This window comes from Colobus angolensis, unplaced genomic scaffold (genome assembly GCF_000951035.1).
Source record: "Colobus angolensis palliatus isolate OR3802 unplaced genomic scaffold, Cang.pa_1.0 Scaffold102, whole genome shotgun sequence".
In the NCBI taxonomy this organism is placed as follows: Eukaryota; Metazoa; Chordata; class Mammalia; order Primates; family Cercopithecidae; genus Colobus; species Colobus angolensis.
In genome coordinates this window covers 3,784,558-3,803,451 of record NW_012111142.1, presented here as the reverse complement: position 1 = coordinate 3,803,451, position 18,894 = coordinate 3,784,558, and the positions used below count along the sequence as shown (strand labels likewise).

The 18,894-nt window shown below is 38.5% G+C and overlaps 1 protein-coding gene across 1 annotated transcript in view; it reads left to right on the top strand.

Moving 5' to 3' along the window:
- INADL (InaD-like (Drosophila)) overlaps nt 1–18,894 on the top strand; it is a 472,039-nt gene that overhangs the window by 252,743 nt on the left and 200,402 nt on the right. Inside the window, exon 28 of the mRNA XM_011941560.1 lies at nt 13,256–13,452. Within this exon, the coding sequence (XP_011796950.1) occupies nt 13,256–13,452 (197 nt within the window). The remainder of the gene's footprint in view (nt 1–13,255; nt 13,453–18,894) is intronic.

Below are 18,894 nucleotides of genomic sequence, written 5' to 3'. Positions count from 1 at the left end.
GTTGTGAAAAATTTCAAACATTCACCAACATAAAGAGAATAGTCAGCAAATTCTCCCAGATTCAATAATTACCAAGATTTTACTATACTCATTTCACCTATTCCTTATATTTTATTTTTCTTTACTGAAATATTTTCAAATTATCCCCAGACATTATGTCATTTTATTCACACACATTCATCTCTTAATCATATAACTACAATACCATTAATTTTCTTAACATCATAATTTTTTTTTCTAATATATAATCTGTAATTAAATTTATTGTCTCAAAAGTTTAAAAGGTTAATTTATCTTTCCCAGTGCAAGAAAAAGGAAATAATAGTAGAATTTAAAAAAGAAGATTAAAAAGGTTAATTGATAGGTTGTTCAGAGCAATAATATTCCAATTTAGGTGTTTTATAGAGGCGTCCTAGAGTCCCCCCAGGGATGAGGGGTTGAGGGGAGGCTCCATTTAAGACTTTTTCTCGCAGATTCAACCAGAACACTGCTTACAGGTGTGAACCACCGTGCTGGCTGGCATTACAGTAGTTTACGTCTCTTTTTTAAAAATAAATTTATTAGCTAGGTGCTATAGTGAACACGTGTAGTCCCACGGCTATGCAGGAGGCTGAGGCAGGAGGATCTCTGAGGCCAGGAGTTTGAGGCTGTGGTACACTATGATGCAGCCTCTGTGAATAGCCACTGTACTCTAGCCTGGGCAACATAGTAAGACTCAAAAAAAAAAACTTAAAAAAAAATTTTAAATAAAAATAAGTTAATTGAAATACAAACAGAAAACTGTACTGTAGTTTGCTGAATTTTCACAAAGAGTATATTCCCACATAACCACCATCCAGGTAATGAAATAAAATATTACTAATACCCAGAAGTCACTTTGTGCCTCCTCTGATTCACTATTTCTTCTCTCTTCTCTGAAAGTCATCATTTTTTTTATTTTTTCTATTTGCTTATTGTTGATGTTGTTTCTCTCTTACAGGAAGAGATTTTCTCTTTAGTTTGAACATTCCTTTTCATATGCTCCCTCCCTCCCTCCGTTTCTTCCTTCCCTCCCTCCCTCCCTCCCTTCCTTCCTTCCTTCCTTCCCTTCTGTTTTTCACTCTTGTTGCCCAGGCTGGAGTGCAGTGGCGCAGTCTGGGCTCACTGCAACCTCCGTCTCGCAGGTTCAAGCTATTCTTCTGCCTCGGCCTTCCGAGTAGCTGGGATTAAAGGCATGCACCACCACACCCAGCTAATTTTGTATTTTTAGTAGATGTGGGATTTCTCTGTGTTGGTCAGGCTAGTCTCAAACTCCCAGCCTCAGGTGATCTGTCCGCCTCAGCCTCCCAAAGTGCTGGGATTATAGGCATGAGCCACTGCGCCCAGCCTGTGCTGTTTCTTCTGATAAGTTACAGTTTCTTTTTTTTTTTGAGACGGGGTCTTGCTCTGTCATCCGGGCTGGAGTGCAGTGGCCGGATCTCAGCTCACTGCAAGCTCCGCCTCCCGGGTTTACGCCATTCTCCTGCCTCAGCCTTCGGAGTAGCTGGGACTACAGGCGCCCGCCACCTCGCCCGGCTAGTTTTTTGTATTTTTAGTAGAGACGGGGTTTCACCGTGTTAGCCAGGATGGTCTCAATCTCCTGACCTCGTGATCCGCCCGTCTCAGCCTCCCAAAGTGCTGGGATTACAGGCTTGAGCCACCGCGCCCAGCTTACAGTTTCTTTTATATATTTTTACTTCTCAAATCTGAAAGTATTAACTCAGAGAATTAGAAGTTGGTTAGTGCATGAGAAAAGTTATATTGAGAAGTTGGTTAGTGCATGAGAAAAGTTAGATTGATTTTTTTTAAGTGGAATTGTTATATTTAATATATAGAAGAGTGTTTTAAAATGTTTTCTCTGTATTATATTATTCTTTGTTATTTGGAAACAGAACAGATGACTAACTGTTTCTGAAATTGTACTGAGTCATTATTCCAGTGTGTTGAACATTTGCTATTAAAATACTGGGCAGTGACTTGAATTAAGTTTCTTTCTTGGGAGAAAGGCTCTGTTACTTAGCAACACCTAATATCCTATGATGATATGAAAACACTCTGTGACAATAATGGAGAAATGTTCTTGGCTTTCTTGGACAAGAAAAAGGCATCGATGCTTTGATACAGAATTATGAGCAACTTGGGATTCCTTTCTTCAGATAACATTGTCCTGGGGCTAGAAAATCCATGTTTAAAATAAGCATGAGTGTTCAGCTGCATCAAGAGACTGTTCTCTCTCCATTTATTCTAGTCTGATGTTCATTCAGGGATACTTGAATAAAGCCTGGTGCCAAAAGAAGTAGTTTACTTATCTACTCATCTCTGATTTTTATTTAGAAATGGGAGGGCATCTAGGTTATTTGAAAAAGGAACTACAGCCACTTGACTAATACACTGCATAAGTGGAGGGGAAGAGAAATATCTTTCCATCTTAGGTTCATGGCTGAGATCTTTATAACAACAAAAGACAGATTAGGCCGGATGCAGTGGCTCACACCTGTAATCCCAGCACTTTGGGAGGCCAAGGTGGGCAGATCACGAGGTCAGGAGATTGAGACCATCCTGACCAACATGGTGAAACCCTGTCTCTACTAAAAATTCAAAAATTAGCTGGATGTGGTGGCATGTACCTGTAATCCCAGCTACTCAGGAGGCTGAGGCAGGAGAGTGGCTTGAACTTGGGAGGCGGAGATTGCAGTGAGCCAAGATCATACCACTGTACTCCAGCCTGGCGACAGAGGGAGACTCTGTCTCAAAAAAAAAAAAAAAAAGATAGATTAACCAAAGAAAAGCATACACATTTATTTAATATACACAGGAGCCTTCATAAGGAAATGAAGTCCCAAGAAAACAAACCTGTGTGGTGTTTATGCTAGGTTTAAACCAGAGAAGTAAATAGCTGTGGAGAAGTAGGATTGGACAAAGGAGGCATGATCTAATGGCAATAAACCAGGAGGAACTTACTCAGATTCTTCTCTGTGTCCCTGTGTCTTCAGAGATAAGGATGCTCCCTTCCCCTGGGTGTAGGCAGGGCACCTCTGTAATGAAGGTCTTATCACCTGCTTCAGGGGAAGATTAGAGAAATCCTTCTTAGGTTTTTTGACCTGCTTCTGGGGAGAAGGGGTGGGAGAAGTGAGAGTTACCTTCCCGCTTCTGCTGTTTTCTCAAATGCCAAGATGCTATATTGTGGGGTAGTGTGTACTGAATCCCATCAAAAGTCAGTGAAAACTGACACATGCCTGTAGTCCTAGCTATTCAGGAGGCTGAGGCTGGAGGATTGGTTGAGCCCGGGAGGTTGGGGCTGCAGTGAGCCATGATTGTGCCACTGAACTCTAGCCTGGTCAACACAATGAGACCCTGTCTCAAAAAAAATAAAAAATAAAAATAAATAAAATCAGCAAAAGTCTACATAAAAATGGCTGTTGTTTTTACAGATATTTCCTAGAAATACCAGGTGTGGTAAGATTCTAGATCATTGTAACGCTTTTGATATTTTGTTGCCAAAAGCTAGTACTTATGTAATTTGTGTGTGTGTGTGTGTGTGTGTGTGTGTGTGGTGTGCATTTTCATATGGTAAACAAAGTATGGGTTCTTTAGTTTTTTTGTTTCTTAATTTTAAGAGAGAACTTCATTGACTTCAAGTAAAAGAATACTCTTTACTCCACCTCTTTAAAATAATGTATTTTCAGTGAAATTGAAATGAGTAAATTTTAAGAAAATCATTCTCTATACATTTTCTTTCCACTTATCCTTTTCTCGCCCCATTGGTTGCTATGGCAATGACTCCCAGCAGCCCTTAGAGCAAATGCCAGGCCATGCGGGGTTCCCCGCAGTGAAGCCACATGTCTGATGCTGCACAACAGTTTGTGCTGACTCAGCCATGCACAGGAGGAGTGCTACTGTTTCTATCTTAAGTTTTGAATTAAAAACTAAACTGGCATTGCAGTCTTGATTTTTCAAAAATGAAAAACCAAGTCAGTTTCAAAAACCAAATCATTTTTCCTTCTCCCCTTGAAATTCTAGGTTCAGCTTTTGTTGTACTTACTAAAGAGAAGCAATTGTCACAGAGATTTACAGGAAACCCCAGAGATTTTGGATGGAGGGAGGCAGCCTAGGAGGCTGAGAGGAAGGGAAATCTATTACGCAATCAAAACAAACCTCTTATTTAATCCTGAAGCCTGACTGTGGAGACAGAGATAGTGTCCATGTTAGATTAGTCTTACCACTGGCCTGTGTAAAAGCTGCCTTAAATTTGGTCTCTGTTAACTTTTGTTGATTGTCATCATCAACATATTTTTCCTGGAAAGAAATGACTGCACGGCATGAGAGATTCATCTGTAGTTTACGAACCTAGTGGCCCATGAGAAGCACCTGAGCACCTCGTTACAAAGATTCCTAAACTTACCCCAGACAACCTGGCTCAGAATCTCAGCCTGTGGGACCCAGTCATGGTTCTGTTTTATAAGTGCCAAGGGTGATATTTTAGGTAGTATGGGGGAGAAAGTATTATTTTTTTCTCACCCATTGCAAGATTTGTGGCTGAGACCCTTATAACAAAAAGCAGATTAACAAGAGAAAAGCATAACAAATTTGTTTATCCAAAATTTTATACAACACAGGAACCTTCAGAAAGAAAGACCCAAAGACCCAGGGAAAACTGTGTTTTTATAGACAGTACTGCAGAAGTATGACTGGAGGACAAAAGGGTATGATTTAGTGAGGGGGAACTCAGGAATGCCTGTTTGTTATGATTCTGTTTTTTTTTTTTTTTTTTTTTTTTGAGACAGAGTCTCACTCTGTCACCCAGGTTGGAGTGCAGTGAGATAATCTCTGCTCAATGCAACCTCCGCCTCCCGGGTTCAAGCAATTCTCCTGCCTCAGCCTCCCGAGTAGCTGGGACTACAGGCGTGTGCCACCACATCCAGCTAATTTTGTATTTCTAGTAGAGACAGGGTTTCACCTTGTTGGCCAGGCTGGTCTCAAACTCCTCAGGTAATCCACCTGTCTTGGCCTCCCAAAGTGCTGGAGTATCAGGCGTGAGCCACCGCGCTCAGCCTTGTTGCGATTCTTGTGCATCTGTGTGTGCTGTTCCCTTCCTCTGGGTGTAGGGCAGGACACCTGTCACCTACACCTCTGCAGGGGAGAGAGGGAGGGAGGTCAGAGAGTGACCTTCCTAGGTTTTGTGGCCTGCTTCTGGGAAGTGGGGGCAGGGGCTTTCTAGTTTCTGTGGCCCACTTCAGGAGAGAGGGGGTAAGAGGAGGTCAGAACACATAATCCTGCTTCTGTGGTTTTCTCAGTTTCCTTCAGTGTAAAATACTCAGTCTGCTAAGGTGCTACATTTTAGGGTATTGTGTTCTGAATCCTGACAATAGCAATAAATCTAAGCCTGACCAATAATCTAAGGAGATAGGCCTGGGAACCATTGTTTCAGCTCTGAAGGGAACTTATTACCTCAAATGTCTACCAGTTGAAGAGATAGCTGTGATGGTGTGATGAACAGGTCACAGCACTTGGATTCAGCAGAACTGACCCTGACACTGGCCAAGTCACCTCAGTTCTCCGAGTATCAGTCAATTCATCTGCAAATGGAGGCATTTACGAAAGTGTGGGGAAGGATCGATGACACAGTGAACTGTGAAATATTTCTTTCATACAACGAGGTGTTATGACCATGTGAGGATTCTGAAGATAGCTTCTTAAAACTGAGGGAGAAATTCGAAGCCATTTTATCTTTCCTTTAAAATGATATTAGAGAATTTTATACGTGATTTGTTAGAGAAAAAATTGAACTATATGCTAGGAGACTTTATAAAACTTTTCATATTTTGTTGCCAAAAGCTAGTACTGACATAATTTATGTGTGTGTGGTGTGTATTTTTGTATGGCAAACAAAGTATGGGTTCTTTTTTTTTTTTCTGTTGCTTAATTTTAAGAGAGAACTAAATTGGCTTCAAGTATTAGGTTGGTGCAAAAGTCATCGTGGTTTTTTTCATTACTTTTACTGGCAAAAATCACAATTTTGTACGAACCTAATAAAAGAATACTCTTTACAAACCTCTTTAGTCTATAGTTTCTACCCATAAATTAGCTTCATAACCTTATATGAGATTTTCGTTCTTTGGTCTTATTTCTTTACCAAATGGAGTCTGAAAGTAAGGGTGGGTGACTGTGAGAGAAGGTCCATGATTTCTTAGTTCATTTTGCCTGAATTAAAAGTCTCTGATTTCATGATATGGTGAAAACATAGCAATTAATGTATTGGAAGGGCTGGACCTGTCATCTTTTAAACTCCATCTAACTATGGGTCTAAATAAAAATTGTAGGATAACCCAAATTCTAAGGCCTGAAAATGTTAATAAAAATTCAACGGAAATATATGTGTTACAGAGTATTTGGCACTTTTAGTCTCTTATTATTATGCTTTCTGTTTTATGAGGCACTGAAAAAAAAGGATTACCTATAAATCTTTTTGCTTGTCAAGTTTCTTCAGCTTGATAAAGTGGATTTTAAAAGATAATGTGCACATAGTAATTTGTTTTTCTGGTAGTACTAACGGATTTTAATTTTGAATACAGCTCTAAAGAGGAAACTGTTTTACTTCTTTTAACTGAAGAGATAATTGTCTTTGAGAAAAAAATTGTATCTGTCTAAAGCTTTTAGATTTCCAATCACTTTTATAGAGCATTGTTTGGGACGGTGTCGGAACAGTGTGTCCTGGCAATTGAATAGGATCTTCAAAATCACTCACTTCTGTTTTCAGTGAGTTTAGATGGACTATCTAATATATGCCAGCCACTGTTGTGGGTATAGAAGACTGCAGAGAGTTGGGTGGACAAGGAGCTCATGGAGTTTATATTCTAGGGGAGGGAAGTCGAAGGAAATAAGGAATCTAAAAAGACACTTTTCAGCTAGGACCATGAAGACCGATGGGCAAAACTGGAGACAGGGTCTTACTTTGTCACCCAGGCTGGAATGCGGTGGTGTGATTATGGCTCAGTGCAACCTCAACCTCCTGGGCTCACGCAGTCGTCCCACCTCAGCCTCCCAAGTAGCTGGGACTATAGGTGTCCACCCTCATGTCTGGCTGATGTTTTAATTTTTTGTAGAGATGGAGTCTTGCTATATTTTCCAGGCTAGTCTTGAATTCCTGTCCTCAAGCAATCTTTCTTCCTTCCAAAATGCTGGGATTACTGTACCCAGCCCCAAAAAATTATTAATAAAATTGTGTAACTATGAAGTATGCTCAATTCTTTTTTTTTTTTTTTTCTTTTTTTTCTTTTTTTAGGCAGTCTTGCTCTGTCACCGAGGCTGGAGTACAGTAGCATGATCTCGGCTTACTGCAACCTCCACCTCCTGGGTTCAGGTGATTCTCCTGCCTTAGCCTCCCGATTAGCTGGGATTACAGGTGTGTGTCACCATGCCGGCTAATTTTTGTATTTTTTGTAGAGACAGGGTTTCACTATATTGGGCAGGCTGGTCTCAAACCCCTAACCTTGCTAGTGATCTGCCCGCCTCAACCTCCCAAAGTGCTGGGATTACGGGCATGAGCTACCGTGCTCAGCCTAAGTATACCCAGTTCTTTAATGTTTCAGGATTGGGATTTTTTTTGCTGAGTTTTATTCTGTTGAGCTTATATCATTCTCCCACAAAACAGAAAACAATACAAAGAAATTAAGGAAAGCTGAATAACTCATCTGTTAGCATTTAGGCAAATAAAGTCAGAACAAGCTAGATGCAGGATTATTGGAAATGTCAACCAAAACGAGGCCTTGGCATGATACAGTAGAAAGTGTAGCTGACCAGTGGGTTGAGAATTGGCGAGAACATCTATACTATTCAGTATAGTTTGCAGATATTAGTTGTTTTTCCTGATGACACACTAAAATAAGCAAGTAACTTCAGCTGCTGGTATTTTTCTCAATGCTCTTATCTCTCTGAATTATAACTAGTCATATGTGTGCTTGTCTCTGATTATAGATTTTCAGGTCCTTGAAAACAAATTCAGTATTGTATTCCCTTTGTATCACAAGCCTGGCCTGAATTTGGATTCAATTCATATTAGTTCATTGAATAAATAGGATTATAGTAGGGTCACAAAAAAGCATTGACTAGAAAAATACAGCTGCTGGTTTTGGCCAGGCATGGTGGCTCACGCCTATAATCCCAGCACTTTGGGAGGCCGACGCAGGCAGATCACGAGGTCAAGAGATCGAGACCATCTGGCCAACATGGTGAAACCCCGTCTCTACTAAAAATACAAAAATTAGCTGGGCGTGGTGGCACATGCCTATAGTCCCAGCTACTGAGGAGGCTGAGGCAGGAGAATCACTTGAACTCAGAAGGCGGAGGTTGCAGTGAACCAAGATTGCGCCACTGTACTCCAGCCTGGCAACAGAGCGAGACTCTGACTCAAAAAAAAAAAAAAAGAAGAAGAAGCAGCTGCTGATTTCAAAAGTCAGAATAATGAATCTATAACTTAGTCCCTCAGTGGGATGTTGATAAGGGAACCAATTTTTTTAGGGTCTTGTAAGCCTCTTATGGGGTTCTTTTTAAAATTGTGGTAAAATATACATAACAAAGTTTACTATTTTACCATCTTTAAGTGTATTGTTCAGTGTTAAATACATTTACATTGTGCAACCATCCATCTCTAGAACTATTTTATTTTCTCAAACAGAAACTACAGAAAGGGTTTTGATTCTACACTTTACTAGCACACAATTGTAAAGCTGTTTCAGTGGCCTGCATATCACGGGACAAAGAGTTGATCCAGTGGTGGCATTTCTCTGCACCTGCAGATGTTCCAGGGTCTTCTCCTTGCCTCGAAGAAGAGACTCGGTGGAGAACAATGTTAGTCTCTTCCTCTAATGGTTCCCACCAGAGGGCTGTATGGCTTTTCTTCGTGCCATCATGGGCAAAACTGCTTTCTTAAGTCTCCATTTTTCTTAAAACAAACAAAAAGTTAAATAGAAAAGAGCAGCTTTGTCACCAACTTAAGACTACATGTAAACCTCAACATAACTATATCATGGAAACAAAAATCATGTGGTTTTGTTTCCCCTAACATTATTTGGACTTGTATCTCCCAGGCATTTTTAGGAAACATCCACTTTTAGGGTAACAACCCCATTTTACATAAGAAATCTGGGTTCATAGAGGCTTAGTAATTTGTCCAAGGAATCAGAGATGTTAAGTGCCTTAGCTTGTGTTTGAACTTAATTGTGACCCTAACCCTTACCCTTTCTATTCTACCACAAAAATGTGTGATGCTTCAGCCTCCCAAAGTGCTGGGATCACAGGCATGAACCACCGTGCCCAGCCTCATTTCAGTGTCTTTAATAGCTACTAGTTCATCACAGTTTTACATTTATTCTTGCACTAAATATTGTGTTTTAATTTTTGGGGGAAATGTATCTATATCATATAGATTTAAGAATGTGCCAACTTATAGTTTGTATTGATGTACTGTCCATAATTTTATTTAAAAAACCTATCTGCAGTTATTTTTCTCTTTTAGTTCTGTAATTTTTAAAAATTTATTTTTAGAGATGGGGGTCTCACTCTGTAGCCCAGGTTAAAGTGCAGTAGTACAATCATGGCTCACTGTAGCCTTGAACTCCTGGACTTAATGATCCTCCCGCCTCAACCTCCGGAGTAGCCAAAATTATAAGTGCGTGCCGCTATGCCAGGCTAACTTTTCAAACTTTTTGTACAGACAGGGTCTCGCTATGTTGCCCAGGCTTGTCTCAGACTCCTGGGCTGAAGCAGTCCTCCCAAAATGCTGGGATTACAAGCATGAGTCACTGTATCCAGCTTTGTAATTTATTTTTATCATCTATTTTTTTCTCATTAAGTTTTTAAAGAGCCTATCTTATTAATGTTTTCCAAGAAGTAGGTTTTAATTTCATTGAACTTCAGAATGTATTTTTATTTTGATGTGTTTGTTGGTGACAGTTCTATATTCATTCATTAGCAGATGCCCTTATCTTTGCTATTTTGTGTCTTCTTATTTCTTTGCATTTGCTATGTAGCTATTTTTCCAATTTCTTGGTTATAATGCTTTTTTTTTTTAACTTGTTTTCTGGTAAATTCTTCAAAATTATAAATTACCTTCTAAATTCTTCTTTAGCTGTGTCTCCCGAGTTTGACATCTAGAATTATAATTTTTATTCAATTGTGAATGCTGTATTTCTTAATTTTCTGTTTAAAATCTTGGGTTTTTTACTAATATTATTTCTAAACACGTAAGATTTTTAAAGTTATCTTTTTATTGTTAATTTATAATTTTTTTGTTTTATTGCATTATATTTCAAGAACACAGCCTGTGTAATATTGAGTCTTTGAGAGCTATTGAAGTTTCTTTTATGGCCCAATATGCAGTCTGTTTCTGTACTTGGTCTGTGTGTGATTTGCAAAAAATGTGCATTTTGTGTCTGTCAGTTGTAGAGTTCTCTTATATCTACTATTTTGAGTATTGTCTTGCTCAAGTTATCAACATCTTTTTTTTTTAAAAAAAAAGATGCTTTATTACTTTCTGAGAAAGGTGTGTTAAAATTGGTGTTTCGTGTTGTTTTCTTAGCTGTGATATCATTTCTTAACCGTCTTACCATATAAGTCCAATAAACAAAGCAGATGAGAGCGTAAGTGTTCTGGTTGAATCTGGAGAAAAGGTCTTAAATGGAGCCTCCTCTCAACTCCCCCATCCTGGGGGACTCTGTGGCACCTCTGCAGAACACGTAAAATGGAATATTATTGCTGTAAACAGCCTATCAACTAACCATTCAGTCTTATTTCTGATCACCCACCCACTAGTCCAAAGAATTTCCAGTTTGCAGCCAACAGCTACCTATGTTCTCCTCCCTATCCCAGCTGCCATTTTTTTCCTCTTGCCATTTCACCCACCAAGATTCTTCATCACATAATCAAATTGCGTACCTTACTCAAGACTCTGCTTAAATTTTCCTAATTCCAAAAACTGTTTTCTAGCCATATCCATTTTTGGAATTCTAAAAGCAATTACTGGGGCCAGGCATGGTGGCTCATGCCTGTAATCCCAGCACTGTAAGAGGCCGAGGCGGGCGGATCACCTGAAATCAGGAGTTTGAGACCAGCCTGGACCGCATGGCGAAACCCTGTCTCTACTAAAAATAAAAAAATTAGCTGGGTGTGGTGGCGCACGCCTGTGAGCCCAGCAACTCAGGAGGCTGAAGCACAAGAATCTAGGAGGTGGAGGTTGCCGTGACCCAAGATCGCAGCACTGCACTCCAGCCTGGGTGACAGAGCAAGACTTCATCTCAAAAAATAAAATAAAATAAAAGCAATTATTGGTGGCACAATTAATTTAGTATTTATTCTCTGATCTAATTAATAAGTTAGTATTTATTCAGTGACCAGCAGTCGTAATGGTTGGGAATTTAAAAAATAATTGCAGTCGTTGAATATTTGTTGTGTTAACTTTATTTGTCCTATTATGCTGTGTGATCATCTTTACTGTAATGCATGTCTTACTCGTCTCTATTCATTCAAGAACCCACACAGCATCTTGTTCTTGGTTGCCAACCAGCAAAAATGCCTTGTATTTATTCATTTCAGTGTAAATATGATTTAACTCTTTTCCTGTATAGTTAACAGTTTTGCGATCTTGCGAGTCCTTCATTTTACTGTATTTTGCTAAATGTGTTCATTTATTAGTAACAAGCTTTGTTCACTGAGAGTTCTTTAAGATTCTCTTCAAAATTCTTGTAAAGCAGATTTATTTTCATTCTAAAATAAGCCCCCCTTATACCTTATTCTTTTATTATAAATTTATGCATAAAGTCATTTTTATGAGTTTAAATTTATCTACTCACTTATAAAGCAATGTTTGTTAAGTCTGGTAAAGCGATGGAGTGGACTGGGCTGTCTTCTTCCCCACTCTACCTTAAGACAAATGATTTGACTTGAGCTTTTAATTTGCAAGGTTCCCTCCTAAGGAGAGCAAATGTAATATAAGTGAAGCATTAGAATGAGCATTTAGAGTTCCAAGAGTGTCACAATCTACTAATTTGTTATTTAAAAGCTGATGAGATGATTGCTTCCAGCCATGGTAGTAGACATGTAGCTTTTGAGTGTGGTGGCACACCTGGCCTGATCTTGTGCTGTGTGGGGCACAGGACACGCTTAAGGCAGTGCTATCCTCACACTGATTTGTCAGTGTGGTTTTGCTGCACAGAACCAACACAAGTGAGACATAGCCAGCCATCTCCTAAAACAGATCCTTTTGACCCTAACATAGAGGTAGCAAAGTGAGACAGAAGATGGAATAAGAGAAGTATAGAACACCTATAAACTATGAGCCGCTAAGCTCTTTAACATGTATGTTTAATTTTCTCAACATCCATGAAATGGATAGTAACAATTTATAGATGAAGAAGTGGAACCTCATAGAGATGGATAAAACAATGTATTCATTGTTAGATATTGACTAAGTGGTAGATTTGTAGAATGAATTCAAATATGACAACTAAACCAACACCCTTAATTTCTCTTACTTTTGCTACCATAACCCAGTGTTATTTGGTACCCTTCATATTAATATATATTAATGTAATTATTTAGAATTAATTGTTGATTTTCTTTCCTACTGGACCATAAGACCTAAGAGGAGAAACCATGATTGTTTTGTTCGGCGTTATATCTCTAAGACCAAACACTTTGCTTGCCTTAAATCTGGTGCTCAGTTAATATTTTTGTTTCCCTTTTTAGTGCGGGTGGGTTGGGGCAGATAGGAAAGGGACCATGGTTTCTGCCACTTTGTGTTGATTGACTTGGGTAAGAAAAGAGTCCACAGAAAGTCTAGGCCAATGTGAACCTGAACAATCAGAAGGTCTTATGGGTAAGTTAAACTTCTTAGGAGGAAATAAAATAATTTTTAACTGTAACCTACATCTAAGGCCATGCATGGCCTTAAGTACCTTCATTCTCAAAAATAAACTATTATAGAGGTTGGCACAGTGCCACATACTAGTAGTTCCAGCTACTTGGGAGGCTGAGGCAGAAGTTGGAGGCTGCAGTGTGCTATAGTCACGCCTGTGAACAGCCACTGCAGCACTCCAGTCTGGGCAATATAGCAAGACTCTGTCTCTTCAAAAACAAAAAAGGTACCGTGGTTGAGAAATCACAGTAAGGATGGGGAAATGCTGACATCTCAATAATACAGATCAAGCTACTCTATTTAATGTTTTAAAAATTCTTTTAATAGAAAAAATCAGACAAAGATATGCAGATCTGCCTGGAGAACTGCACATTATTGAACTTGAAAAAGATAAGAATGGACTTGGACTCAGCCTTGCTGGTAATAAAGACCGATCACGCATGAGCATATTTGTGGTGGGAATTAACCCGGAAGGACCTGCTGCCACAGATGGACGAATGCGTATTGGAGATGAACTCTTAGAGGTGAGAAGCATATGTTTTTAACTTATCTTTTGGTGAAGTAGATGGGTGCAGTGGATGTTCTATAGGAAAATGAGGTGAAAGGGAAGAATGATGTCAAATTATATTTCCTTCAACTACTTAAAATCATTTTTCAAAGCAAGAATAGAAATGTTGCTTGCAAATGTTATTTGCTGCTTACGTAAAAACTAATCTCACAGAATATTTTAGAAGTTCTTCAGTAAAATATCATCAAAACATATTAAAACCTTTGTGTTTAATATCAATTTTTAAATATTCAAAATTAATTTGTATATTAACCTAATTTTAGTAGTATTTATCAAAATTCTCTTTGGGTTTTGAATTAATCATATGTGTAACTGTTATTGTTCTTCAGTTTTTCGGGGCAGGGAAGTGGGGAAGATGTTACAGCCAACAAGAGCCTGTGAACTTCTCAAAAATAATAGTTAATGTCTGTGAAGTTCAGGCTATGGGTTAAGGTTACATAGGTTCTTTCTTTAGGAATAGAATAGACAAAAGAGAAGCTAAGAAGATGACTGATCCTCTTTAAATTACTCTAGATAATTTCATTAATAATCTGAAAAGGTTATTATTCTTCTACACTTAAATTCAAGGTATCTGTTCTGAGCTTATCTTAGTTTGATACTCATTTGGTTGTTCATTCACTCATTCTTTCAGCTAACACTTTTGAGTGTCTATTAGGACCAGAAACAGAAAAAGAGATGAAGACATCCAGTTCCTTCATTAGTATAGCTCACAGTCTAGAAGAAGAAAACAGACATGAAAGGATATTTATATCACAAAATGAGAAATGCAATAATGATGATGATATGATGATGATGATGACAATAACTGCTAAAATATACCTGGTACCAAACACAACAACCTCTTTTACTGGTGAGATCACAAAGTAAATGATGGTGTTAGGATTCAATGGCAGGCAGTTTGACTTGAAGCTCTTTGTAAACCATTGTGCTTTAAGGCCTATTTGATAAAATGTTCCAACTTTAGGACATTTAGGCGAGCTAAATCACAGAGACACTGAGTGTTAGACTGCTTACTTGAAATGAAGGCTTACTGATTTTGCATTTTACGATTTCCTCCTCAGACTTGACTCAGAATAGAATTTACAGTCATCCATAATTTTACTTGCCTAATAATAACTACTGCCACAGCTGGGCAGGTGCAGCAGGAAGACCATCACCATCAACTCTTTCTTCCAATCGCTGGTTGCTTCTTCCCACTTAAAACCTGTTTCTGCAAAGAAGTCACTTCCAGGAATACTTTTCTTTTCTTATTCTTTTATGATATAGCATCTTGAATGGGACCCACATTGGGTCGTAACCCTGACTAGCATAATCATTACATAAATAAGGTCAAAGATGACCTTATGTAACTAATATTATTCATTACCTCAGTTTGTTTCCTTTGGCTTATGTTTAGAGACTTCCTCAGAGATGAGACAAAAGTGATGGTGGTAGTAAAAACAATGAAAGTTAGAGCCAGTGTACTCAGTTATTACTAGCACTGCGCATATGCATTGTACATATTTGTATTCAGTAATCTTAAGAACGTTTTATGGTAACAACTATTATTATCTCCATTTTATGGATTAGAAACTGGGTAAATAACATACCTAATATTGCAGAACTTAGTGACTAAGTGTGGTTAAGAACCTAGGCTTGCCAGACTCCAAGACCCATGCTACAGCCACTGAGGTATATTGTGCTCCCCATGGGACTTTTTTTTTTTTTTTGAGACGGAGTTTCCCTCTCGTTGCCCAGGCTGGAGTGCAATGGTGCCATCTCAGTTCACCGCAGCCTCCGCCTCCCAGGTTCAGGAGATTCTCCTGCCTCAGCCTCCCGAGTAGCCAGGATTACAGGCAAGCGCCACCATGCCCGGCTAATTTTTGTATTTTTAGTAGAGACGGGCTTTCTCTATGTTGGTCGGGCTGGTCTCGAACTCCCGACCTCAAGTGATCCACCGACCTCGGCTTCCCAAAGTGCTGGAATTACACGCATGAGCCACCAGGCCTGATCCCCGTGGAACTTCTTTAACCAACCCAGTTTGTTTAGATTCAGGAGATTCCTGATTTTTTATGCTTTCGTCTTTGGGGAATCGTGTATATTAAATCACTCTGTTGTGTTATACATATCTAGACAGAGATTTTCTGTCTTGCTTGGTATATGGAAACACTCCAAAGGCTATAATTTGGAATATGAGGATTCTTGTTCCATTCTTTCTACCTTATTAAGACTCAAGATGGAATGTCCTGTGGTATCCAGAACAACAGGAGCGCGGGTATTTTATTTCTCTGTTTGACATTTTATTAGACACTGGTAACAAATGAGCTGTGACTGCAGAGTAATGAGAGTATTTTACAGGTCAAACACAAAATTCAGCACTATGTATGTGGCAGCAAGCACTGGACTCAGAAGACCTACCATAACTTGTCTCAATTCTTTTGATTATTGGTTATATTTCAGAAGTTGCTCAGCATAATGTATGTAGGAGGTAAAGAGTTTTCCTTGTCTTAGACAGCAGAACATGAGCTGACAACAAATGTGTGAAGATTGTCCCCCACATGCCAAGCAGTTCTCCAGCTGACAGCAATTGAGTATCCTATGATTCAATTCAGTTCTGACACTAGGTACCTGGAGACAGCGTCAGTCCCACAGGTTAAGGGCTCAGTCCCGCAACACTGTCTCCCACCACTTTAGAGGCCATTCGCATTCCCAGGTTATGACCTGAACTTCTGACCAACCAGCTCTTAACTGGGAGTTTCCATGAACCCCTACTCAGGTTTGATTAAAGGGATGGCTCACAGAAGACAGGGAAACAATTTACTTATATTTAGCCATAAAGGAAGTTAGGAAGAGATAGGCGAACAACCAGATGAAGAGACAGATATACAGGTTGAGGTATAAGTGAAGTGGGGGAGGACAGAGTTTCCATGCCCTGTCTGGGTGTGCTACCCTCCAGACAGGTCCACATGTTCAGCAAGCCAAGAGCTATTCAAACCCCATAGTTCAGGGGTTTTTATTAAGGCTTCATCATGTAGGCATGAGCAATTATTACCTCATTCTCCCTGAGGGTCAGAACTGAACATTCCAAGCTTTTAACCACGGTTTGGTCCTTCTGGCAATCATCTCCCATTCAAGAACCCACCAAGAGTTGCCTCATTAGAGCGAAAGACACTCTTGTGGCCCAAGGAATTCCAAGGGATTAGGAGCTCTGTGTCAGGAACCCAGATCAGAGACCAAATATTGAAACAAAAAAAGATTTGAACTCCTGCTGGAATACAAAATCCTTGAGCATCTGCAAACTAAAAATTGACTTGAGGTTTTTTTTCCCTAGTCATTGGGAATGTAGAGCAGTGTGTCTTGCATGTCATTGGAAGAATAGATTTTTGTTTTTGTTTTGTTTTGAAAATGACTCTGAACATTTATTTCCATTGCAATTTCTGTGGCTAAGAAGACTTAAATTTTACAAGTATTATCTTTTTAAGATCATTTTAATTTTAGTTGAGTGCAGAGGGCTTTTATAACAAATGTGCAGAAATTTTGGAGGGCTGTGATTTTTCCAGTATTAAACATGCATGCATTAATCTTGCAGTTTATTTTCTCATTGTGTATGTATATATCGCTTTTCTCTGCAGCACGATTTCTCTTTTGATAATGCCCTTTAGGGCACAACTAGTTATTGGTAACTGAAAGTGTCTTAATCATTATGGCTGCTTCTGATTTTTCATTAACAAAGGTTATTCATATGTTAGCATATAGTTTCTTTGCACCCACTATTTATGTCTGAATCATTTGTCACAAGAGAGTGTGTGCTGATGAGATTCTAAGTTTGTATGTTTAAACTTTTTTTTGAGCGAGGGAAGAGAAAGCTGTATGCATTTCATTGCTGTCTACAGCTTTCTTTCAGATTATGTTCATGGGTTTGTGTGTATACAATATGAAGAATGATCTGAAGTAATTGTACTGTATTTATGTTTATTTACCAGTCTTTGATTAAATAAAAAGGAAACCCCCCCAAAAAAAAAAAAAAAAAAAAAAAAAAAAACTGCTTTCTTAAGTCTCCATTTTTCTTAAAACAAACAAAAAGTTAAATAGAAAAGAGCAGCTTTGTCACCAACTTAAGACTACATGTAAACCTCAACATAACTATATCATGGAAACAAAAATCATGTGGTTTTGTTTCCCCTAACATTATTTGGACTTGTATCTCCCAGGCATTTTTAGGAAACATCCACTTTTAGGGTAACAACCCCATTTTACATAAGAAATCTGGGTTCATAGAGGCTTAGTAATTTGTCCAAGGAATCAGAGATGTTAAGTGCCTTAGCTTGTGTTTGAACTTAATTGTGACCCTAACCCTTACCCTTTCTATTCTACCACAAAAATGTGTGATGCTTCAGCCTCCCAAAGTGCTGGGATCACAGGCATGAACCACCGTGCCCAGCCTCATTTCAGTGTCTTTAATAGCTACTAGTTCATCACAGTTTTACATTTATTCTTGCACTAAATATTGTGTTTTAATTTTTGGGGGAAATGTATCTATATCATATAGATTTAAGAATGTGCCAACTTATAGTTTGTATTGATGTACTGTCCATAATTTTATTTAAAAAACCTATCTGCAGTTATTTTTCTCTTTTAGTTCTGTAATTTTTAAAAATTTATTTTTAGAGATGGGGGTCTCACTCTGTAGCCCAGGTTAAAGTGCAGTAGTACAATCATGGCTCACTGTAGCCTTGAACTCCTGGACTTAATGATCCTCCCGCCTCAACCTCCGGAGTAGCCAAAATTATAAGTGCGTGCCGCTATGCCAGGCTAACTTTTCAAACTTTTTGTACAGACAGGGTCTCGCTATGTTGCCCAGGCTTGTCTCAGACTCCTGGGCTGAAGCAGTCCTCCCAAAATGCTGGGATTACAAGCATGAGTCACTGTATCCAGCTTTGTAATTTATTTTTATCATCTATTTTTTTCTCATTAAGTTTTTAAAGAGCCTATCTTATTAATGTTTTCCAAGAAGTAGGTTTTAATTTCATTGAACTTCAGAATGTATTTTTATTTTGATGTGTTTGTTGGTGACAGTTCTATATTCATTCATTAGCAGATGCCCTTATCTTTGCTATTTTGTGTCTTCTTATTTCTTTGCATTTGCTATGTAGCTATTTTTCCAATTTCTTGGTTATAATGCTTTTTTTTTTTAACTTGTTTTCTGGTAAATTCTTCAAAATTATAAATTACCTTCTAAATTCTTCTTTAGCTGTGTCTCCCGAGTTTGACATCTAGAATTATAATTTTTATTCAATTGTGAATGCTGTATTTCTTAATTTTCTGTTTAAAATCTTGGGTTTTTTACTAATATTATTTCTAAACACGTAAGATTTTTAAAGTTATCTTTTTATTGTTAATTTATAATTTTTTTGTTTTA